This window comes from Oncorhynchus mykiss, chromosome 15 (genome assembly GCF_057628025.1).
Source record: "Oncorhynchus mykiss isolate SJ-2025 chromosome 15, ASM5762802v1, whole genome shotgun sequence".
Classification (NCBI taxonomy): domain Eukaryota; kingdom Metazoa; phylum Chordata; class Actinopteri; order Salmoniformes; family Salmonidae; genus Oncorhynchus; species Oncorhynchus mykiss.
In genome coordinates, this window is record NC_143036.1 from 61551370 (window position 1) to 61575892 (window position 24523).

General features: G+C 42.6%; 1 protein-coding gene across 3 annotated transcripts; it reads left to right on the forward strand.

The window, feature by feature from the left end:
* The first annotated feature begins 1673 nt into the window (after nucleotides 1-1673).
* On the forward strand, nucleotides 1674-24104 carry LOC100136741 (insulin-like growth factor I). 3 transcript variants are annotated; one of them, XM_021562190.3, is made up of 5 exons: nucleotides 1674-1993; nucleotides 3451-3610; nucleotides 16153-16415; nucleotides 18531-18566; nucleotides 20670-24104. In XM_021562190.3, the coding sequence occupies exons 1-5, from the start codon at nucleotides 1946-1948 to the stop codon at nucleotides 20727-20729; spliced, it is 567 nt and encodes a 188-aa protein (XP_021417865.1). In that variant the 5' UTR covers nucleotides 1674-1945; the 3' UTR covers nucleotides 20730-24104.
* Nucleotides 24105-24523: the final 419 nt, after the last annotated feature.

Below are 24523 nucleotides of genomic sequence, written 5' to 3' on the forward strand. Positions count from 1 at the left end.
CAGTGGGACTTATAATCACCTGAGAAGATGGTTGCCAAATTAGATTAGTTTTTCATCAGAAAACACTGATTAATAGCGAGGTTTGTGTAAGTTTCTTGGAACCAGAGGAGTTTTATTTTGCATGCCCTGATTTGACAAGGTCAGCTCAAGCAGCTTTGTCTTTAATCAGGAGTGCATCATTGTTTACTATTATATGGTTACTCGTTACCACGACACAATACACAGCAGGGAGTGAAAATGTGTATGGTACATTGTGCTTCTGTTTTGTGCCATCCAGCATGTTGGATGATAATGCCCCAATGTTCTGAACTAAAGAGAGAGACACTGAATTAAAGGTTATGACAATGCACCCAATCTGCTGGAGCTGTAGCTAAGCCAGGGGCAGGGAGGACATTTGGAGGCAGTAGGCTTTGGGGTGGATAGGATGTTGGTCTTGATCAAAGTTATCGAGGCATCTTGAAACCTTTTATATTCCCTGCTGGGCTCATCCACTTAACACTGGTAATAGTGTTATGCATAACATATTGCATTGGGTGAAAACTGTGTATGAATGTAGTCACTATCTGCCCATGTTAGGTTTAAATAGGTGAATTGAATGTCCTCACACACCCTGTGACGTCTTTGAATGTGCTTGCATGTTATGACCCACTTTGGTGGCATTATAAGGTGTCATCTTTGCCTGTTTGTGTCCACTCACTGCCCTCTCTGGATACGTTCTTGTTTATGTGATGCGCTGACACTGTCTGAGCTAACTGGAGCTGTGCTGCTGATCTCAGGCTTTATGATTGGGTCAGCACTGATCTCCTGTTTAGTGATTGGATCAGTGTTGATCTCTTATCTCTGCTGGTGAAATCAACCCTCTTTAAGCCCTGGGACAATTAGGCAGTGGTCTTTCAAAACTTTGCCCTTTATTGGAACAAATAGGATTGTCCTATTCAATGGCATACATATTTGCCATGGAAAGAGTGCTGTTGTCAACAGATACTGAGACACATGTCAACTCAAGGGGAGAGCAAGGTGCAGATTCACAGATTGGGAAAAGGCCCACATTTGGGCTGTCAAGTGGCAATGCAGTGTTCAGTGACAAACACTGAGTGGTCATAATATTTGCATTGTAAAATTAGATGTATTGCCATGGTGTTCGCAGATAGACCTAACAAGAGGATATTTAAAACTACATGTATAAAACTACATGAATAATCAGGTGGTTAGATGTGGGATTTTAATCCTGATGATTTGAGGTAAGGGGTGATATTCACATATATGAATATAAACATGTATGAATTGTATTAAAAAAGAGACCAATGTGCAGGCTATCCTGCTGACTGTGTGTGCACTGTACATAAACACTCAAATATTCTAGTTTATGAAAATATTTAAATCATGATGATGAATAAGCCCACTAAATCAAACGTTGGAGATAGATATGTATGCAATAGATGATGAATATGAAGACACATAGCCTACATGTGGCACATAAATTACGCACGAGCTTCGTGGACAATAATTATATTTTCCAATGCCTATAACAACTCATCATTGAGATTTCTACACGTAACAAGCTTTGAGAAGAGCGGGTGGTATGGGTCCAAGCCTTAAAGAGATCAAAATTCAATCCCATTCTAAGAAAAGTATAAATGATGACGTTATTTGAATATGTGCCCAAAATCCTTAATGAATAATTTAGGATGGGGAGAAGGCAAATGCTGCCCCAGCTGTTTCCTGTTGAAAATGTCTGTGTAATGTAGATACATGTGAGGGATTTTCTCTCTAAATCCGTCTCCAGTTCGCTAAATCTCACTTCTCAAAAACGAGCCTGCGCAATGGAACAAAGTCGGAATATTGAGATGTGACATTGCCTGCATCTTATCCACTTTCTCACTGTTTTTAATGACTTCAAACAAGTTCATTTTTGCTGGGCTTTGTCGTGCGGAGACCCGTGGGGATGTCTAGCGGTCATTTCTTCCAGTGGCATTTATGTGATGTCTTCAAGGTAACTTTAAATAATTTCCATTGACACCAGATTGTTACCTTACTTACAATTTGTGTTGTTGTTGTTGCAAGAACCAACCTGATTTATTTGCAGTATCAAAGCAAAAATGAATAAAGACCCATGTTTGAATAGAGCAGATTATTTTAGTTCAGGGATCTAATGTACACATCGGTTTTATTATAGACTATTTCAAAATGTCTATCAGAACATGTCAGCAGGTAGATTTGCGTGCATTTTCTGTGAAAGCACGTTTGACTGTTTCCACATAGACATTATATGTAGCCTAGCTATAACATTTACTTTCATTGACTTTACGCAAATAAGGTTATTAGGCATGTCTGCGTGTATGAGTTAACACACTCGCGTGGATGTTTCAATGCGTTTCCAGCATGAGTTTCGACACGTTTGCGCATTGCGCGCCTACCGATTCCGTTTCCATGAATATAAACCACTAATGCTGCTGCATTAGTTACTGAACTTTCAAAGTAATTTCTGCTGACTCCGCATTTGGGTACCACATTGGATTGTAGGAAAACAAACAATAAGGAAAGGTTTAAGGCGTCTAAGAAGGCGCCCTTTGGGCAAGATAACTATGTGGTAGGGGTTGTGATGTATATGAATCCTGTATATATTCTCTTTATTATGTAAATTTGTCCCGGTATGCTTCATCTGCTGGGTTTGGCGCGTGAACCGTTTTCCATCTCATGTTTGGATAGGCAAGATCCTTGGCTCTGTGGCTCCTGTCCTGAACGATCGTTTTTGGAGCTGAGGATGAGAGAAAGCAAGGGCATCATTACATTATCTTAAAACTAAGCCTACTTAAAGAAGACTGTTTGGAAACAAACGATTTTAAAGATATCTTATCGCATTGATTGATTTATGCATTCGTTTTATGCATACCTCTCCCTCTCTGTGACTAATTCCTATGCAATTGTTCTTTATTATAACACCCCAAAAGTGTGATTATCGGGTTGTGAAACGTAACTGTCTGATGGCTGCGGGAATATTATCAGTGAAATGGCCTACAGACAAGACAATGATGTGTATGAGCTTCGAACCGGGAAAGCACCCTCTCCTCAGGAAGCGGCTCGGGCAGTCACCGCTCCATACATCCTAATATGCTTGTAAGGGTTAATACACTTCAAGGGCCATACGTGCGTAAATCGTGACCAAAACTCATAGACTGGTATTATTGTAGGCTCTTTTATTATAATGGTGTGATTGTTTTGGACGTCACGGTTCCATAGACACCTGTTCCTTCACTTATTGGGAACCTATTGGAAAACCTAGCTATATATTTCGCAAATCTATAGTAAAAACTGATAATGACGAAGATGTTGAAATCACTGCCATCAAGTCATGCTGACACTGGTGAAATACGATATGGGCTGTGAGACTGACGATATTCTCTGCCTGCCATGTCCTACTAACTGTGCCCTTCTCCCCATTGAACGCAGAGTGCGATGTGCTGTGTCTCCTGTACCCACACCCTCTCACTGCTGCTGTGCGTCCTAACCCTGACTTCGGCGGCAACAGGGGCGGGGCCCGAGACCCTGTGTGGGGCGGAGCTGGTGGACACGCTGCAGTTTGTGTGTGGAGAGAGAGGCTTTTATTTCAGTAAGTGCACCTTTTATTTATTCATAAAGGATTGCTGCTGCTCCATTCTCCCAAAGCGCTAATGCGCAACCTCATAAATTAAACAGTATCAGATCTCTCTCATCTGGCCTTCACTTTCTAATAACCATTCCCGCTGTCCTTTTCCGCACTCCTATTAAACATTTCAGCTGTAGACTTATCAGATTTGAAAGAGTTGATGCTTATATGTATATTTTGTCTCTGTCCATGATTGTGATGGACTCCTGACTTAGACTAATGGAATATATAGAATCACATGATGCAATGCCCTTGAAGCAGGAGTGAGGTTCTGGGGGTTGCTGAGAGGTAAATGAAGTGTAGAATGATGTTAAACAGCTATATGTATATTCTGCTCATTGAAACGGCTGCTGGGTCTATGGGGATGGGGTTTTAAGTGGAATTGAGGCTGACTATCTGTAAGAAGGAAGAGGGAGAGACATAAATGTTGCAGTGAACTCTTTTTCCACCAGAAATGGGGAAAGCTACCCAAAGAAAACCATCCGCTAAGAATCCAGGACTTAAATCTCCTATTTTCCATTGGAGGCACAAAGGCCAGAACAAGATGCAATATATGGCAGTGCTGAGCTGTGTCAAGGTGTTGCGTTCTCCCACTCAGCAGTAGCCAGTGTTCCTATGACATGGACCCTGATCCTTCCCTCAGGGGACTACTTCTTCCCATTAGAACCATGGACTCAGAAAGGTTGTGGTTTGGCTCATTAGTGCCATACACTGAATGTGGTGCCTTGAGGGTCCCTAGCTGGCGTTGAGTGAAATCACTGCACATACAAGTGTCAAGTCTCTCTTTACCACCTCTCCAAGGCTAAACCATTATTGTGCACCATCCTTTCGTATCACTGACATTGACATATCAATACAGCTCAGAGATGTCAATCATCTTGAAAGAGGCTCTATGCTCCAACTTAATTCAGACTTGTATTACATCATGGTAGTTTCTCAGTTAACTCACAACCATGTACTGTGGAATGCCACTTTGAAAGTTCTCTTGAGGTGCTGTTTTTTGTTGTTGTTGACTAGTTGTGACAGAGTTGAGAATGTTTGATTGCGTGATAACAATTCTTCTGTGAACTTGATGAAATATTTAATATGTGTAAAGACTTTTGATGAGGTGTGAGACTGTCTGGGAGATTTGATGATGTGAGACTGTGAAAGGGTTGTAATGGATTTCACATGGCCTATGGAATATAAATATTGAGTTGCCAGAACTTACCACACTGCCATATCTTGTATTTGGAATATAACTGTATCTTCAACAAGATTATTCTATGATAATTAATTGATGAACCAAACAATGGACATAAACAGCAAATCATTCCAATCATGAACTCACAGACCTCAGATAGACCATATCTGGCTCTGGGAATTCAATCGGTCAAGGTTTGGAACTAAACTGCATCCATGTGACTATAGACTGTACTGTGCGATCATTGAGCTGCAAAGTGCCCATCCATCAATGCCTTGTTCTCGTGTTAAAAAATGTTCATTGAGTCGAGGACATTTCAGGCACACTCCATCCTTTCTGGAAAGGAACGGTGAGGTATGTACAGCAGGTGGCTCAATGTGTGGACAGTATGTCTCTCTCTCCTGCTGTCAGATGGAACCACATGTATAACAATGAGTCTTTAGGTGAGATATCTGGATAATCCATTTTCGGCTCTGTCGTCTTTTGCACTGGGAAGAGTGACAGCTCCTTGCGGTTGTCAGGTCTGGTCTGCTCCTGAGCTGAACTCCTCCCCTCCAGTCTGCTGCACCATATTGAACTTGGCAGCCACCGTAGTAATGATGTGTCCCCAACGTGTTGCAGTGACACTGGGCTTTCTGCGGGCTGAGACGCTGGGCCAATCCACCTTACCCACCATGTCACTGCTAAAGTAGCTGCACTTGCATTTCAAGACTTCATATTTCATTACCTTGACAGAAATGTGAAATACTACTCGGTGGAAAAATATTTTATTGAAACAAAATGTGGTCTAAAGAATAAAAACTAAATCCACAACCGTAGTCACTTTTTCCAATTATTAGCCTGACCTAGAAATCCTCAGTTGTCTTAGTAATGCTTTAGCAGGCAAACTCCTCCCGGGTTGAGTGGAGTAGAGTGGATATACAGACATACTGTGAATCTGGTCTTCGTGGGGGCCTTTTGAACAGAATCTGGGTAACCCCAGTTTGCAAATAGGAACACTGGACGACAGGAAAATTGTGAGGAAAATCGGTAGGAACATTCTCTGATCAGTGGGGTACTGTAGATTTTCTGAAAGACATGAATCAACTCTTCCTGAGCTTTTATTGTAGATAACACCCACTTCCTGTAATGTAGTCTGGATGGAGCTGGTTATTCTATTCTGAAGAATTTCCTCTCACAGTCTAAAAGTGAACCCCTACGATGCACCTACACTCCAGAGCACTAGGATGTGGAAAAAATACAACTGACTAAAAATGAAAAAGGACTTCTATGGCACACCACCTTTCTCTTAGTAACTCCATAAATACAATGTCATGGCATATACCAAGTCTCTAATGTGGATGATGCTGCGAGTATTCGTAAATGTATTAGTGATATACATTTTAATCAGAAGGAACCATGTCAGGGTCAGAGATAAACCTATTCAGAAAAAGGCACAGAGATTCAGCCACACAGGGCAATAGACAAACCAGTCTTGTCCTTTTTGTCTCATAATGCCATGTCATAAGCCACTAGCTCAGAGAGAGTTGTACATGAGATACATTTATAGTCGGGATGAAAACAAATTCAGATTGGCACTGTGACATCGCCCTCCCAACAGCATGTAGTTTAAACAGAACGAGGAACAGAGGAGGGGAGTAAATTGCTTTTAAGCAGCCATTGATGAGCCATCCTATCCTTTCTCAGCCTTGTTTGTCTCTCTGTGTCTATTCTATTTGAAGCAGCTGGAGTAGGAGAGTGGAGAACGTGTAAACAGCACATCAGCCTCACTACCCACACAGCTAGGCCTTGTCCTGGAGCAGCAGGGGATTATGGGGGATTACAGGATGATCAGGATGCACCCCTCCCCTACACCTCCCCACCTCTCTAGTTTTATACACTGGACCTGAACACACACACACTCAGCAGAAGGTACTCAGCACTAAAGAAAGAAAGGTCTCCTGTTTGCACTTTGTGTGCACTTTGTCACTGTGAAAAGGTGTTGTTTTTCCATGGAGTGCTGAAATGAGAATGTTGACCCTCCTCACTGAATAACTACTCTGCATAACAAACATACTTATCATGAAAGCGACAGGATGGGGATGTTAGATTTGAGTTCTGTCAGTTTGGAGTCAAGACACAAATGCTTGAGTTGAAATAAACCTGTTCTACTGGTGATGTTGGCCAGGCTTGACCATAAAGAACTCGTACATATATTGCACACATTGTGCCCACATTATTATAGCCTACAGTTTCATCTGAGGCCTCTACTTAGGGCTAAAACCGAAACTTAAACCCTGGTAAATTGTTCCTAGACTGTAACTAGCCAGAGCTAGCCAAGCTTGCTATGTCACATAATTTTGAACTGACTGACCCATCCAGTCTATCCCATCCCACGAGACCCTAACTCACTGAGTTAGGATCCTAAATGCTCTTACAAACTGGCTTTTAATTGCCTAAAAGCAGACATAACCTCAGTTGAAAATGTGAGGGAAATTTAGCTAGGCTATAAACTCTTTGTGGTACCAGTGATAAAGAGGCAGTTTCCAGGTCTATAGCAGCTTTCGTAGACCCCGACAAACCATAAACTCCCTGACACTCCACAGGCAGTGCGCTGCACCGGTTCCAAGAATTCACTGTTTTTTATTAACCACGGAGAGGCTGTAAAACTCAGATCCTTTCTGTGCCCACTCTGGAGGAGAGCCTTGTCTTTACAGCCTTACTCGTTTGAGGAATGTGAGCTATGTGCTGCAGTGTCTCCAGCATAGCTCTATCCAAGCAGCAGGATGGAGCAGTGAGTGGCCTGCCTCTTTGACTTTTGTCTTAGAAGTCGTTCAAATATACTGATAAAAAATAATCGTGTAAAGTGTTGGTCCGAAGGTTTCATGAACTGTATTAAAAGATCACAGAAAATTTCCATAAGCACAAAAATATGACAGGTGTGGCATATCAAGAAGCTGATTAAACAGCATGATCATTACAAAGGTGCACCTTGTGCTGGGGACAATAAAAGGCCATTCTGAAATTTGCAGTTTTGTCACACAAGACAATGCCAGAGATGTCTCAAGTTTTGAGGAAGCATGCAATTGGCATGCCGGAATGTCCATCAGAGTCTTTGCCAGATAATTGAATGTTAATATTTCTACCATAAAACGCCTAACCATGCCAGCCCAGGACCTTCTTCCCCTGCGGGATTGTCTGAGACCAGCCACCCGGACAGCTGATGAAACTGAGGAGTATTTCTGTCTAATATATCCTTTTTTGGGGGAAAAACTCATTCTTATTGGCTGGGCCTGGCTCCACAGTGGGTGGGCTTATGCCCTCCCAGGCCCACCCATGGCTGAGACCCTGCCCAGTCATGAAATCCTTAGATTAGATCCTAATGAATTTATTTCAATTGACTGATTTCCTTATATAAACTGTAATTCAGTAAAATCGTTGAAATTGTTGCATGTTGCGTTTATATTTTTACTTCGGAAAGTGTTAAGACCTCTTGACTTGTTCTACTTATTTTTTTTTTTAAATCAACATCAATCTACTCACAATACCCCATAATGACAAAGCAAAAACTGTTTTTTAGAATTGTTTGCAAATTTATTACAAATAAAAAACTGAAATATCCTATTTACATAAGTATTCAGACCCTTTACTCGGTGCTTTGGTGAAGCATCTTTGGCAGCGATTACAGCCTTGAGTCTTCTTGGGTATGACGCTACAAGGTTGGCACACCTGTATTTGAGGAGTTTCTCCCATTCTTCTCTGCAGATCCTCTCAAGCTCTGTCAGGTTGGATGGGGAGCGATGCTGCACAGCTATTTTCAGGTTTCCAGAGATGTTTGATCGGGCTCAATCTGGGCTCTGGCTGGGCCACTCAAGGACATTCAGAGACTTGTCCTGAAGCCACTCCTGCGTTGTCTTGGCTGTGTGCTTATGGTCGTTGTCCTGTAGGAAGGTGAACCTTCAACCCAGTCTGAGGTCCTGAGCGCTCTGGAGCAGGTTTTAATCAAGGATCTCTGTTTATCTTTCCCTCGATCCTGATTAGTCTCCCAGTCCCTGCTGCTGAAAAACATCCCCCCCAGGATGATGCTGCCACCACCATGCTTCACCTTAGGCATGGTGCCAGGTTTCCTCCAGATGTGACTCTTGGCATTCAGGCCAAAGAGTTCAATCTTGGTTTTATCAGACCAGAGAATCTTATTTCTCATCGTCTGAGAGTCCTTTAGGTGTCTTTTGGCAAACTCCAAGCGGGCTGTTTGTTATGTGCCTTTTACTGAGGAGTTGCTTGCATCTGGCCACTCAACCATGAAGGCCTGATTGGTGGAGTGCTGCAGAGATGGTTGTCCTTCTGGAAGGTTCTCCCATCTCTCAGCGGAACTCTTGAGGTGTTTACAAACTTCTTCCATTTAAGAATGATGGTGGTCAATGTGTTCTTGGGGACCTTCAATGCTGCAGAAATATTTTGGTACCATTCCCTAAATCTGTGCCTCAACACAATCCTGTCTCAGAGCTCTACGAACAATACCTTCGACCCCATGACTTGGTTTTTTGCTCTGATATGCACTGTCAACTGTGAGACCTTATATAGACAGGTGTGTGCCTTTCCAAATCATGTCCAATCAATTGAATTTACCACAGATGGACTCCAATCAAGTTGTAGAAACATCTCAAGGATGATAAATGGAAACAGGATGTACCTGAGCTCAATTTTGAGTTTCATAGCAAAGGATCTGTATTCTTATGTAATACATTTCAAAAAAACTATTTTCAAATCAAAATGTGTTTGTCGCATGCGCCGAATACAACAACCTTACAGTGAAATGCTTCCTTATAAGCCCGAACCAACAGTGCAATTTTTAAGTAAAAAATAGGTATTATGTAAACAATAGATAAGTAAAGAAATCAAATGTAAAAAAAAAACATTAAATTACAGTGAAAACAACAGTAGCAAGACTATATACAGGTACAGAGTCAATGTGCGGGGGCACAGGTTAGTCAGGCTAATTGAGATAATATGTACATGTAGGTATAGTGAAAGTGACTACGCATAGATGATAAACAGAGAGTAGCAGCAGCGTAAAGGAGGGGGTTGGTGGGTGGGGGGTGGCGAGACACACTGCAAATAATCCGGGTAGCCAATGTGTGGGGGCACAGGTTAGTCGGTCTAATTGAGGTAATATGTACATGAATGTATAGTTAAAGGGACTATGCATAGATGATAAACAGAGAGTAGCAGCAGCATAAAAAGGTGTGGGGGGGGAGTGGCAGGACACAATGCAAATAGTCCATTTCATTACCTGTTCAGGAGTCTTATGGCTTGTGCGTAGAAGCTGTTGAGAAGCCTTTTGGTCCTAGACTTGGCACTCCGGTACCGCTTGCCATGCGGTAGCAGAGAGAACAGACTATGACTAGGGTGGCTGGGTCTTTGACAATTTTTAGGGCCTTCCTCTGACACCGTCTGGTGTAGAGATCCTGGATGGCAGGCAGCTTAGCCTCAGTGATGTACTGGGCCGTACGCACTACCCTCTGTAGTGCCTTGCGGTCGGAGGCCGAGCAGATGTCATACCAGGCAGTGATGCAACCAGTCAGACAGGATGCTCTCGATGTTGCAGCTGTAGAAACTTTTGAGGATCTGAGGACCCATGACAAATCTTTTCAGTCTCCTGAGGGGGAATAGGTTTTGTCGTGCCCTCTTCACAACTGTCTTGGTGTGTTTGGACCAATCTAGTTTGTTGGTGATGTGGATACCAAGGAACTTGAAGCTCTCAACCTGCTCCACTACAGCCTTGTCGATGAGAATGGGGACGTGCTCGGTCCTCCTTTTCCTGTAGTCCACAATCATCTCCTTGGTCTTGATTACGTTGAGGGATAGGTTGTTATTCTGGCACCACCTGGCCAGGGCTCTGACCTCTACCCTATTGGCTGTCTTGTCGTTGTCGGTGATCAGGCCTACCACTGTTGTGTCATCCACAAACTTAATGATGGTGTTGGAGTCATGGCTGGCCATGCAGTTATGGGTGAACAGGGAGTACAGGAGGGGGCTGAGCAGGCACCCCTGAGTGGCTCCAGTGTTGAGGATCAGAGTGGCAGATGTGTTGCTACCTACCCTCACCACCTGGGGGCGGCCCGTCAGGAAGTCCAGGATCCAGTTGCAGAGGGAGGTGTTTAGTCCCAGGATCCTTAGCTTAGTGATGAGCTTTGAGGGCACTATAGTGTTGAACGCTGAGCTGTAGTCAATGAATAGCATTCTCACATAGGTGTTCCTTTTGTCCAGGTGTGAAAGGACAGTGTGGAGTGCAATAGAGATTGCATCATCTGTGGATCTGTTTGAGCGGTATGCAAATTGGAGTGGGTCTAGAGTTCTGGGATATTGGTGTTAATGTGGGCCAATACCAGCCTTTCAAAGCACTTCATGGCTATGGACATGAGTGCTATGGGTCTGTAGTCATTTAGGCAGGTTACCTTAGTGCTATTGGGCACAGGGACTATGGTGGTCTGCTTGAAGCATGTTGGTATTACAGACTCAATTAGGGACATGTTTAAAATGTCAGTGAAGACACCTGCCAGTTGGTCAGCACATGCCCGGAGCACACGTCCTGTTAATCCGTCAGGCCCAGCAGCCATGTGAATGTTGACCTGTTTAAAGGTCTTACTCATGTCGGTCCTGTAGTTTAGCATCTGCTTCATCTGAATACTTTTTTTATAGGCCGAGCCATTGTTGCTTCCTGCTTTCATTTTAGCTTGTAAGCAGGAATCAGGAGGATATAATTAAGGTCGCTTTGTCATTATGGGGTATTGTGTGTAAATTGATGAGGATTTTTATTAATTTAATCCATTTTAGAATAAGGCTGTAACGTATCAAAATGTGGATAAGGGGAAGGGGTCTGAATACTTCACGAATGCACTGCACATGACAAATAAAATATAATAGTAACTTGAGCATGATCATGAGCACAATAGTGGTAGTTAAAAGTATGGCTTATATTTGTACCCATGCTTCTCTGCTGTTATGGCACTACTGCCAAAAGGTCAATGCTGCTTGACCAAAAGGTCCCTCTAGCTTGTGTGCTGCTCAGTCAGGTTGACCTAAACAGGCTGCCTTGCTCTTCAGCTAAGACATTGTCGACTGACCTGACAAAGATCGCAGTGGGATCAAAACATTGTCTTGTGTGCATCTTAATAAACCACTGGGGAGCATTACAGAGTTGTAGACATTCCTTCTTTCAAGTCATGATGGAGCCTCTCTCTATGCAGCCAAACAGTTGTTATGCAGCACTTAGATCTCAGTTGAATCTATTCACCCTCATTCACCCTACAAAAAGGGGGAAAATGGGCCCCCCTTCTATCCAATAGATGTGTGCAACAACACACAACACCAAAACAAAACTTCACCCTAATCTGTAGTGGGTGTCTGTCTACGACAGTGACACAAACAGAAGATGTGTAGCCTACCACTAATCTGCCATGCCTTGAATGGCTGCAACCAAACTCCAAAACAAAAGCCTTTACCAATCACCACAGATCCCCCTTCTCAAACAGCCTGTTTCTCACACCATCCACCGTGCTGGATGTCCACACCATACGGCAGGCAGGAGAAGGTGGTTTGTCTGAGTTTGTTTACAACAACAGCACACCAACTCTTTGTTCCCGGCGAGTTACAGTCAGTGATCCCTTGAAACGTGGCACTTAAAACCTTCCAAAACCTATTCCACCTGATTACTGATGATTTCTGCTTTTTAAAACCAGCTGATTCTTCTTCATGTTAAAATCTGCATCCGGATGATTTCTCTCCTCTCCAGCTGATGGTTCAGAAGGTTACAGGTTATATTGAGAATAATAGTGGCTGTTCATTTTGGAGGCCTTTATTGGGAGGGATTGGAAAACAGGAACAGCACAATCAACTCCTGGCTCACAATACAACCTGTCTGCTTGAATAATCACAAACTCGGCCTCGCAAGAAGGTTTCCCTCGTCATGAAAATTCGGCAACAATGGTTAAGTGACAATTTATCATGGTTTATTCTGGCTTAATTACAACATGCCATTCAGTAAACATTACATTAAAGATGCACTCCGCGATCTTAAGCACAACAAATTGCATGAATTGGATTTGTAACATATCAAACAAAATGGATGACATAGTAAAACATTTTTTGAAATGTATTGTCACATACACTGGATAGGTTCAGTCAAATGTATTGTCACATACACTGGATAGGTTCAGTCAAATGTATTGTCACATACACTGGATAGGTTCAGTCAAATGTATTGTCACATACACTAGATAGGTTCAGTCAAATGTATTGTCACATACACTAGATAGGTTCAGTCAAATGTATTGTCACATACACTGGATAGGTTCAGTCAAATGTATTGTCACATACACTGGATAGGTTCAGTAAAATGTATTGTCACATACACTGGATAGGTTCAGTCAAATGTATTGTCACATACACTGGATAGGTTCAGTCAAATGTATTGTCACATACACTGGATAGGTTCAGTCAAATGTATTGTCACATACACTGGATAGGTTCAGTCAAATGTATTGTCACATACACTGGATAGGTTCAGTGAAATGTATTGTCACATACACTGGATAGGTTCAGTGAAATGTGTTGTTTTACAGGGTTAGCCATAGTAGCATGGCGCACCTGGAGCAAATTAGGTTTAAGTGCCTTGCTCAAGGGCACAGATAGATTTTTTACCTTGTCGACTCAGGTATTCAAACCAGCGACCTTTCGGTTACTGGTCAAAATACTCTAGCCGATAGGCTACCTGCCGCCCTACACAATTGAATGACGTAGTGCACAAAAAACAGGGACCCATTTTTGGCTCGTGAGCGCCACTTTCAAAACTACTGGCTGAAATTATACAAAAGTCAGAGAGTGCATCTTTAAGTGGGCCCAGCTGAGGACACAAAGAGGGATGAAGTTATGAAAATCCCCAAATAGTCTTCAAACAATGAGACCTGCTACCTTTCATTCTCAAGGTGAAAACTGGTGTATTGCACGTACAGTTCTCATTGTAAGGAGGCTATAACATGGCCTGATTACCTTTAGCCTACATTGTGGTGGTCACATCCTAAAAACAATGATTGACCTTGTTGACCTGGACATAGACCTTGGGTGAGAACTATCTCTTTCTCCTTGCCTGCGGAATCAACTATTCTTGCTGTCCACTGCAGCACCTTCAACCTTTTAGTCAGTATAGAACCCTCTCCCCTTCAACCTTTTAGCCAGTATAGAACCCTCTCACCTTCAACCTTTGAGCCAGTATAGAACCCTCTCACCTTCAACCTTTAAGCCAGTATAGAACCATCTCACCTTCAACCTTTTAGCCAGTATAGAACCCTCTCCCCTTCAACATTTTAGCCAGTATAGAACACACTCAGCTTCAACCTTTAAGCCAGTATAGAACCCTCTCACCTTCAACCTTTTAGTCAGTATAGAACCCTCTCACCTTCAACCTTTTAGCCAGTATAGAATCCTCTCAACTTCAACCTTTTAGTCAGTATAGAACCCTCTCCCCTTCAACCTTTTAGCCAGTATAGAATCCTCTCACCTTCAACCTTTTAGCCAGTATAGAACCCTCTCACCTTCAACTATCCATGAACACACACTGTATTTCATCATCTGACTTGAGATCAGTGTTCTCTCACACACAGTACAACTACCTCCATAATCTTTCTTCACACTGTACCCAGGGTCCTGACTGAGAACTGTGGAGAGATGCATCTGTTTCTGAATTGGAGCTCCTCTCTGTCCAAAACAACATTGTCAAGATAAGGAAGGCATAGAGCAGAAGTTAATGCACTTTGTCAGCACTGGCAGGCTCCCAGGCCAAGAGCTATTAACTCTGAAAGGGAAAGGCATTTCCTCCTTGTAAATGCCATATTACATTATTATTATTTCATTTGGTAACAGGGAAAAGCCTATCAAGGCAATATTGCCTGAGGTGAGCGGGGAATTGTAAATGGAGAGTGGGATATTTTTTTAACGGCCACTGAAAGAAAGTGGGTTTGGAGAGAGGGAGTCGAAAGCTGTTGGCATTCAGGTGTCAAAGCAACTCCTAACTTCCTCCTCCCTTCCACTCACATCACTGTAGAAGGTGACTTGGGTTCTCAGAGAAGTGCTCAGATTCCGATTCATACTGAAGAGCACCAGACCTCCAAGTGAGCCTCTCTGGCTTTGCACCACAGGAGGCTGGTGAGGGTTAAACGACTAATAATAATGGCTGGAATGGAGTGAATGGACTGATATCGAACACATGGAAACCATGTGTGTGATGTGTTTGAAACCATTTCATTTATTCTCTTCCTGCCATTACTATGACCCCCCCCCCCCCCACACACACAATTTAGGTGCCACCAACTGCCTATCTTTTGCACGTATGGGAACTATGAGTCTAGTCGTGTCTCAGGAAAGCCATATAGTTGTTAGGGAACAACAGCATGGCTGCATTGTACCAGCATCCACAGTATCCAGAGTTCAACTGGCTCTGATATTGTCAGCAATAAAGGGCTGCTGGGTTGCCAGGTGAAAATGTGAAAATGTGAATGAAACGACCAACCAGGCTGCCAGAGGGTGTGACTTAGGCCTGGGCCTGCTTTCTCTGCAGGCTGATGGGCCCCGAGGGGTTGAGGTTTGGCCTAATGGGTCTAAAACGTCAGAACGTGATATTCTCAATGTTACGGTGACCGTGACCTTTTTTACTGCCTCACGGCTGCCAAAAAGAGTCCGCACAGTGCAATGCGATACCCTGTACATTTTGCAGTGAAGAAATCAATGTCATTAACGCTGTCCATATATCAGAATAATCAAGTCCACAACCTGGCCGTTAGCACTCAGCTATTACAGGGCCCAGGTCCTGGCGCACAGCCACAAATGATTACAGCTTTTTGGATTCATTCAGCTCACAGATATAAGACCTTCCAGGACATCTGCACTAAAGAAGTTGGTCCATATCCAAGACTGTAATGGGTTATGTTGTATATGATTCCATTGGCTCTTTTAAAGCACCTGTGGTTGACGTAACACACCCGTGACACAACACTTAACATGCCTATGACCTCTACTTTTACCTCAACGTTTAACTTCGACCTATAACATGAAGACAAACATACATGGAAGTCCAAAATGTCTAATCATAAACGTCAAGCTCTCTTCAGTTATCTTTTTTATTTACTTACAGAACAAACTGGAATGACAGCTATCCTTGCTCTTTACATGCTCTCTGCATGCTCTTTGCATAATTTTTGCATGCTCTCTACATGCTCTCTGCATGCTCTTTACATGCTCTTTATGTCTTCACATGTAGTAACACAAATTCTTCTTTCTGTCTCTCCAGGTAAACCAACGGGGTATGGCCCCAGTTCACGGCGGTCACATAACCGTGGTATTGTGGACGAGTGCTGCTTCCAGAGTTGCGAGCTACGGCGGCTCGAAATGTACTGTGCCCCTGTCAAGTCTGGCAAGGCAGCTCGCTCTGTGCGCGCACAGCGCCACACAGACATGCCAAGAACACCTAAGGTTAGTACTGCAGTGCAAAGCGTGGACAGAGGCACAGAGCGTAGGACAGCACAGCACCCAGACAAGACAAAACCCAAGAAGGTGAGCACAGCACCAAACAGATATACATTATAAGAGCATACACAGTTGACATCAGTGAAACAGAACGGACATAGATATGGAACATTGTAGTGGGTCCTTCAGTATATTTGATTGTTAGATCATACGGTGCATTCAGAAAGTATTCAGACAACTTTACTTTTTCCACATTTTGTTACGTTACAGCCTTATTATAAAATTCATTAAATTGTTTTTTTCCCTCATTAATCTACACGCAATACAATTAAATATGAAACGAAGAATATCACATTTAAGTATTCAGACCCTTTACTCAGTACTTTGTCGAAGCACCTTTGGCGGCGATTACAGCCACGAGTCTTCTTGAGTATGAAGCTACAAGGTTGGCACACCTGTATTTGGGGAGTTTCTCCCATTCTTCTCTGCAGATCCTCTCAAGCTCTGTCAGGTTGGATGGGGAGCGTTGCTGCACAGTTATTTTCAGGTCTCTTCAGAAATGTTCGATTGGGTTCAAGTCTGGGCTCTGGCTGGGCCACTCAAAGACATTTAGAGACTTGTCCCGAAGCCACTCTTGTGTTGTATTGGCTGTGTGCTTAGGGTCGTTGTCCTGTTGGAAGATGAACCTTCACCCCAGTCTGAAGTCCTGAGCGCTCTGTAGCAAGTTTTCATCAAGGATCTCTCTGTACTTTGTTCCGTTCATCTTTGCCTCAATCCTGTCTAGTCTCCCAGTCCATGCCGCTGAAAAAAATCCCCACAGCATGATGCTGCCACCACCATGCTCCACCATAGGGTTGGTGCCAGATTTCCTCCAGATGTGACGCTTGGTATTCAGGCCAAAGAGTTCAATCTTAGTTTCATCAAACCAATCATGTATCTCATGATCTGAGAGTCTTTAGGTACCTTTTGGCAAACTCCAAGATGGCTGTCATGTGCCTTTTACTGAGGAGTGGCCTCCATCTGGCCACTATACCATAAAGGCCTGATTGTTGGAGTGCTGCAGAAATAGTTGTCCTTCTGGAAGGTTCTCCCATCTCCACAGAGGAACTCTAGAGCTCTGTCAGAGTGACCATCATGTTCTTGATCACCTCCCTGAGCAAGGCCCTTCTCCCCCTATTGCTTAGTTTGGCCGGGCGGTCAGCTCTAACAAGAGTCTTGCTGGTTCCAAACTTCTTCCATTTAAGAATGATGGAGGCCACTGTGTTCTTATTTAAATTATTTTATTTAACTAGGCAAGTCAGTTAAGAACAAATACTTATTTTACACTGACGGCCTACCCTGGCCAAACCCTCCCCTAACCCAGATGACGCTGGGTCAATTGTGCGTTGCCCGATGGGACTCTCGATCACGGTTAATTGTGAAGCAGCGTGGGACCGAACCAGGGTCTGTAGTGACGCCTCTAGCACTGAGATGCAGTGCCTTAGACCGCTGTGCCACTCAGGAGCATTGAAGGTTCTTGAGGAGCTTCAATGCTGCAGACATTTTTTGGTACCCTTCCCCAGATCTGTGCCTCAACACAACCCTGTCTCGGAGCTCTATGGACAATTCCTTTGACCTCATGGCTTAGTTTTTGCTCTGACATGCACTGTCAACTGTGGGACCTTGTATAGGCAGGTGTTTGCCTTTCGAAATCATGTCCAAATCAATTGAATTTACCACAGGTGGACTCCAATCAAGTTGTAGAAACATCTCAAGGATAGTCAATGGAAACAGGATGCATCTGAGCTCAATTTCGAGTCTCATAGCAAAGGGTCTGAATAGGTATTTCTGTTTTTAATTTTGGATAAATTTGCAAACATTTCTAAAAGGCTGTCTTTGCTTTGTCATTAAGGGGTATTGTGTGTAGATTGCCGAGGACATTTTTTAATTTAATACATTTTAAAATAAGATTGTAACGTAACAACATTTGGAAAAAGCCAAGGTGTCTGAATAATTTCCGAAGACACTGTGTGTCAGGCTTTTTCCAGAGCATGCACTCCAAGTTAAGACGTTAAGGCTAAGGCTTGATGATGAGGACAGAAAACACCAATAACTGACTTTTACCCCTTAGAGAGTGGCTAACTATTCCATTGTGGACAATAAACTACCACAGTGGAAAGCAAATGTGTCATATCTGAACGGTTTTATTATTTTTCCTGACAGAAACCTTTATCTGGGAATAGTCACACATCTTGCAAGGTAGGCTGTTTGTCCTTCACTACTGCAGTGGTACTTTCCTACTATAACTACACAGAACAAAAATATAAACCCAACATGCAACAATTTCCTTCTCACATCTCCTTCTCATAGAGTTGTTCAAGCTGTTGATAGTGGCCTGTGGAATGTTGTCCCACTCCTCTTCAATGGCTGTGCGATGTTGCTGGATATTGGCGTGAACTGGAAAATGCTGTGTTACACGTCAATCCAGAGCATCCCAAACATGCTCAATGGGTGACATGTCTTGTGAGTATGCAGGCCATGGAAGAACTGGGACATTTTCAGCTTCCAGGAATTGTGTAGATCCTTGTGTCATGGGGCCATAGATTTTCATGCTGAAACATGAGGTCATGGCGGCAGACGAATGGCACAACAATGGGCCTCAGGATCTTGTCATGGTATCTCTATGCAAATTGCCATCAATAAAAGGGAATTGTGTCCGTAGCTTATGCCTGCCCATACCATAACTTCACCGCCACCATGGGGCACTCTGTTCACAACTTTGACATCAGCGCAAACCGCCCACCCACACATCACCATACACACTGTCTGCCATCTGCCCAGTACAGTTGAAACCGGGATTCATCTGTGAAGAGCGCACTTCTCCAGCCAATGGCCATCGAAGGTGATCATTTGACCACTGAGGTCGGTTACGATGCCAAACTGCAGCCAGGTCAAGACCCTGGTGAGGACGAAGAGCACGCAGATGAGCTTCCCTGAGATGATTTCTGACAGTTGTGCAGAAATTCTTTGGTTGTGCAAACCAACAGTTTCATCAGCTGACCGGGTGGCCACAGGTGAAGAAGCCAGATATGGGTGTCCTGGGCTGGCGTGGTTATACGTGGTCTGCGGTTGTGAGGCAGGTTGGACATACTGCCAAATTCTCTAAAGCGAAAGAATTTGAGAAACTCTCTGGCAACAGCTCTGGTGAATATTCCTGCAGTCAGCATGCCAATTGCACGCTGCCTCAAAACTTGTGACATCTGTAGCATTGTGTTGTGTGACAAAACTGCACATTTTAGAGTTGCCTTTTTATTGTCCCCAGCACAAGGTGTACCTGTGTAATGATCATGCTGTTTAATCAGCATCTTGATATGCCACACCTGTCAGGTGGATGGATTATCTTGGCAAAGGAGAAATTATCACTGACAGGGAAGTAAACACATTTGTGGACCAAATGTGAGAGAAATAAGCTTTTTGTGCATATGGAAAATGTCTGGGATCTTTTATTTCAGCTCATGACCAACACTTTACATGTTACGTTTATATTTTTGTTCAGTGTAGAATATATATGCCATGATTGGTGCCATGACTACCATCATATGTGATGCATACTTGTCATTGTTATATGTAGCTGTTCATACCTTCGTTTAGTAGATACAAAATCAATGACTCCTTGGCCAGGTTACAGCAGAATACAGTCAGTCAGTGAGAGGGAAGGAAATACAAGCACAGAATTTAATTAGTAGTCAAGCCCAGTCCAACCAAAGTAGTCAACCCAACCAGAAGAAATGTTTCTTTCCTCTCCCTTAGTTTCCAAATTCCACCTGTGTGTCCATGTCATCCTTTTAAGCTTGGACTTGGTGCATTTTACAACTCTTCTCTTAAAAAAGAAAGCCATTAGCGAAGGGGCGGAGGACTAAGTGGTTTTTGTGGTAGACCCATGGGCACTCTCTCTCCCAGACAGATTCTACTTTCATACTGTACATTTTGTGCTGAAACCCTGGTCCTCAGATTGCAACAGATTTGTGGCATGCTAGTTACAGAGGGTAACGGCATGCGTGTAATCACATTGATTTATTCATGTGCAGAGGGACAGTGTGTTGAATGTCAGTGCCGCTCTGGTGGCTTGTGGTTTGAATATGACCTATCAGCTCTGGTAGGGAGGATACTCGATACTGTACTGTTTGTGGCTCTTTCACTATAGCAAAAGGTTATGAAATCATCATCCATTAATTGTACAGCTGTGTTGTTCTAGACACAGGCACTGGGTTTTGACCCAAAGCTGTTTTTTTCCCCACTCTCCTAATCCACTTATCTAATGTTTCTCCTCCTAAAAATCTGTTCCCCCTCCACCCTTTTCAGGAGGTACATCAGAAGAACTCAAGTCGAGGAAACACAGGGGGAAGGAACTACCGAATGTAGAAGAAGACAGAAGCTAACGGACAGGCAGACAGGGATGAGAGAAGGGTGGGCCCATACCTGGTGCCTCTGTGGAATGGTTCACTGTAAAACAACAAAAGGTGGATTATGGTACTAAGCTAATGGTAATAAGCTTTGTGTGTAATGTCTCTAGCTGAGAGTTGAAGTGCTGGGGTTATATGAGAGGTATTTTTATTATTTTATACACTGCACCATTTCATATTGGAAGGAATTATATTCCATGTCAAACCAATGTAACAGACTAGTTTAGCTGCTTACACATCAAAGAGCTTCTTCTTCTTATACCTCCATGTGTGAGCTGAGCTATAGTGTCCCTGGTGGCCTCTGATAGGCTCAGTGTTACATACAGCCAATAGGAGGGCAGCCAGCAGACATGTTTTACCTGTCTGTCTATGGGAGCCAATGGTTCATCCTCTTCACCTGAACTCTGAAAGAGTTTAAGCTTTACACTGAGAGGTTGGGCCATGCAAAGCAGTCGGGCTAATGGATAAGTCACCCACCCATTCTCATCTAACAACCACTGCTTGGAAAATATATTAGAACCTCAAGAGAATGTTATTTCAGCTTCAGTCAGTTCTGGCCAAAATATAATTTCACAGTTGTCACGTGTTTCATTAAGGCTATTTATTTACTATTCACTGCTTCAACAGACAATAAGCGTATTACATGCAACCATAACATAAGAACCAGGCTTTGAGGAAACAATATGACCAGAGACCTATTCTGATGATACAATCTTCTTGTACTGCTAAGCCATTCTAGTGAAACTGACAGTAATATTATATCCTGTACTGTAAACAGTAAGTACTGAGGAGATTCAATTTATATTTAATTTGTAAAGACTCACAGTAGATTCTCTGGGTCTAATATCTGGTCTGATTAAAAATGGATTCTAATGCAGAGGACAGGACAGAGGGGCGCTAAAAATAGCCAGCTACAGGAAGACGATTAATGATTGATTTCACTTGGTCTGCATTCTTTTATTTTGTTAGCTTAGGGAGGGACCTTTGCTTCTTCTGTATGAACATGGACTGCATGGGTTTTTCATCACAAAAGGCTATAAAATGAACTGCAACACATATAGTTCACTCAAGTGAATGATATGCAACTCAAATACTGTTAGAAACACAGAACCACACACCTACAAACAGGACTACAGTTTAAAAATGCTGTGCACACACACACACACACACACAGTCCGTTTTGTAGCTCAGCCACTCAGAGCTCTGCTACTGTGAGCAAGGTTCACACTGGTTCCATCAGACCATGTTCTGAGAATTCCTGTGTTTGCGTCAGGATTACAGAGAGTAATGGCTATTTGCACAATCTGGATGCCTGACAGTCAACGTACCATTTCAACAACCTGACAACCCATCACATCTCTTCCTCCTCTGTCAGTGTATAATCAACCAATACTCCCATTTATGTTATCCTATGCATTCTTCTACTATCATTGTACATGATGGTATCATATAGCAAAACCGTATTAAGAAAATCCTATCCACTGTATAATGGTGCTATTTTGTAGTTTGTTACTTGCAACGGTGGGCTAAAACAGGAAGAGAAAGAGAGATGGCAAAGCTTATCGTTGGAGGTCGTCCCTTTTGCACAGCCTTGTGGCCACCATTTTATTAATAGTGTTTTTATTTGTAAGCAATTTCAATAAGGTAGTAGTATAAGCGAGCAAATGTCTTTGTGTGAAATCTGTGAATGCATGGAAAAAAAGTATCATGTTGTGGATCCCAAGAAGGCAAAACGCTATTTTTTCTACTGTTTTTAAATTATTGTTACTCAATATAGATCCCTATGCCAAATAACTTGACAAAAAGCACTGTGAACTGTGATCCTTCAATAATATTAAGGTGTTAAAAGTCATAGTGTACTTTTGTTTGTCCTGAACGAAATGTTATGTGAACGCACCACATTGATGATCAGAAAGCCAAGGCATTGACGCTTACGGATATGTATGATTGAGGTTGAACGATTTGTTTTGTAAAACCATGCCCATGTGTTAAAGAGCTTAAGTGACACAGCGAATCAGATCTGGTTCTCAGCTCCCCACAAAGTAAGACATGTTTAATTTATTACAACCTTTTACAATTTTGGGCTGTTGATGCATTCGGATATCAATAAAAATGGGATAGAAATTATCAAAAGAAGTATTAAAATGACGGTCTGACCTAAAGTATTAATGTGGTACTTATATCCTTACATCTATCAGCAACCCACAGCTGTAATCATCAACACATACAATGCGATGAAGTGGTTAAGATTAGGACTCCATCTTGTCCGTTCACATATGGCAACGGACGATATTGTCAGGTGAATTGAAAGCCAGGTTGACCTCTATGGCTGCATACCATTTGACCCTCCGTGAGATGCATGTATGTGGTTTTAAAACAAGCTTGTTGAGTTCCTATTATCAGCACGATTGTCCTTCAGTACCATATCACCAGACTGATACCAAAGATCTCAGCTAAATTAAGACACAATCTAATTCAACTTGCATTGTCAGATTTTTATGTAATGAAAGACAGTATAGGTAAACTGACAACTGTCAATCATAAGCTATCACATTTGATCGATGTCTCCATCCATCTGATCAGCTGTTCAGCTATGCTAATGCCGCTTGAGTAATACAAGTGTAGGTTTCATTCATCCCCTGAGGCATACGCTGGTCAGACTGACCCCAGTTCAGTTCTACACTCTTAGGCTTCGGCTGTCCATAGGAGAACCCTTTTGGGTTCCAGGTAGAACCCTCAGTGGAAAGGGTTTTTCGTAGAACCAAAAGGGTTCTACCTGGAACCAAAAAAGGGTTCTTCATCGGGTTCTCCTATGGAGACAGCCGAAGAACTCTTTTAGGTTCTAGATAGCACCTTTTTTTCTAAGAGTGTAGTTCTCCCTGAAACAAACCTGAAGATGGAAGTTTACCATGTGGGACTTTGTGGGACTGTCAATATGCAGGCATAAAGGATAATAATGGTGGCCTCTTGAGGGGCAGCAACAGAGTAAAGCTATGAGCATGATAGAATCTAGATATTTAATCCAGTTATCTGACTCCCAAAACACTATTTTGACTGATTCTTTGTCACCATTTATCTCACAATTAGCAGTTACAATGTCACAAACATGAATGAAAACTGTATTTTGAATTACATATAGGAAAACTCTATCAAGCGCTCTGGAATAGGAAAACATTTGAATTGATTGCCATGGGATTCCAAAGCTCACCATCATCTAAGAAACTGTTTAATTACAGCGCTGTTATTTCTGGTGCTCGATTGCCTTCTGTAGAAAATGTTTAAATACTGACAGATTGTTCACCATTCCTGCTGAATAAACCACTTGTCAACATTATGACAACGTCTGGGCACTTATTTCATACCATTTGTCATGCTCATGTCAGAATGTTCTGCAGGCACTTTTGAGAAACCTTTGAATATCATCCATTAATAAAATAACAAAGATGTTTTTACCACTTTTGCTTGGCAACCAAACATAAGAAGGAAAACAAACAGCCAGGTGAACAGTATTTGGAGTGTAATTGATCACCATGTCCCTCTTGCTTGATGCAAGGGAAAACCAACCAATGAACGTCAAGTATGAATATCCAATGGATGTAATGAAACAGAGAGGTCCAGGAGACATTCTACAGCAATGCATCTTATTAACACACAATTCTGCCTACTTTGTAATTATAGCACAGTAAGCTATCCACAGCAAGGTCTGTAAAATAAACCTTGGTGCCACTGACATAGACATTAGTGTTGCATTGT

Bases quoted from the DNA above. Each gene is read 5' to 3' on its own strand.
- LOC100136741 (XM_021562190.3), top strand. From the start codon at position 1,946: ATGTCTAGCGGTCATTTCTTCCAGTGGCATTTATGTGATGTCTTCAAG. The intron at 1,994-3,450 runs GTAACTTTAAAT...CATTGAACGCAG, and splicing joins ATTTATGTGATGTCTTCAAG to AGTGCGATGTGCTGTGTCTC. The intron at 16,416-18,530 runs GTGAGCACAGCA...TTTTCCTGACAG, and splicing joins ACAAGACAAAACCCAAGAAG to AAACCTTTATCTGGGAATAG.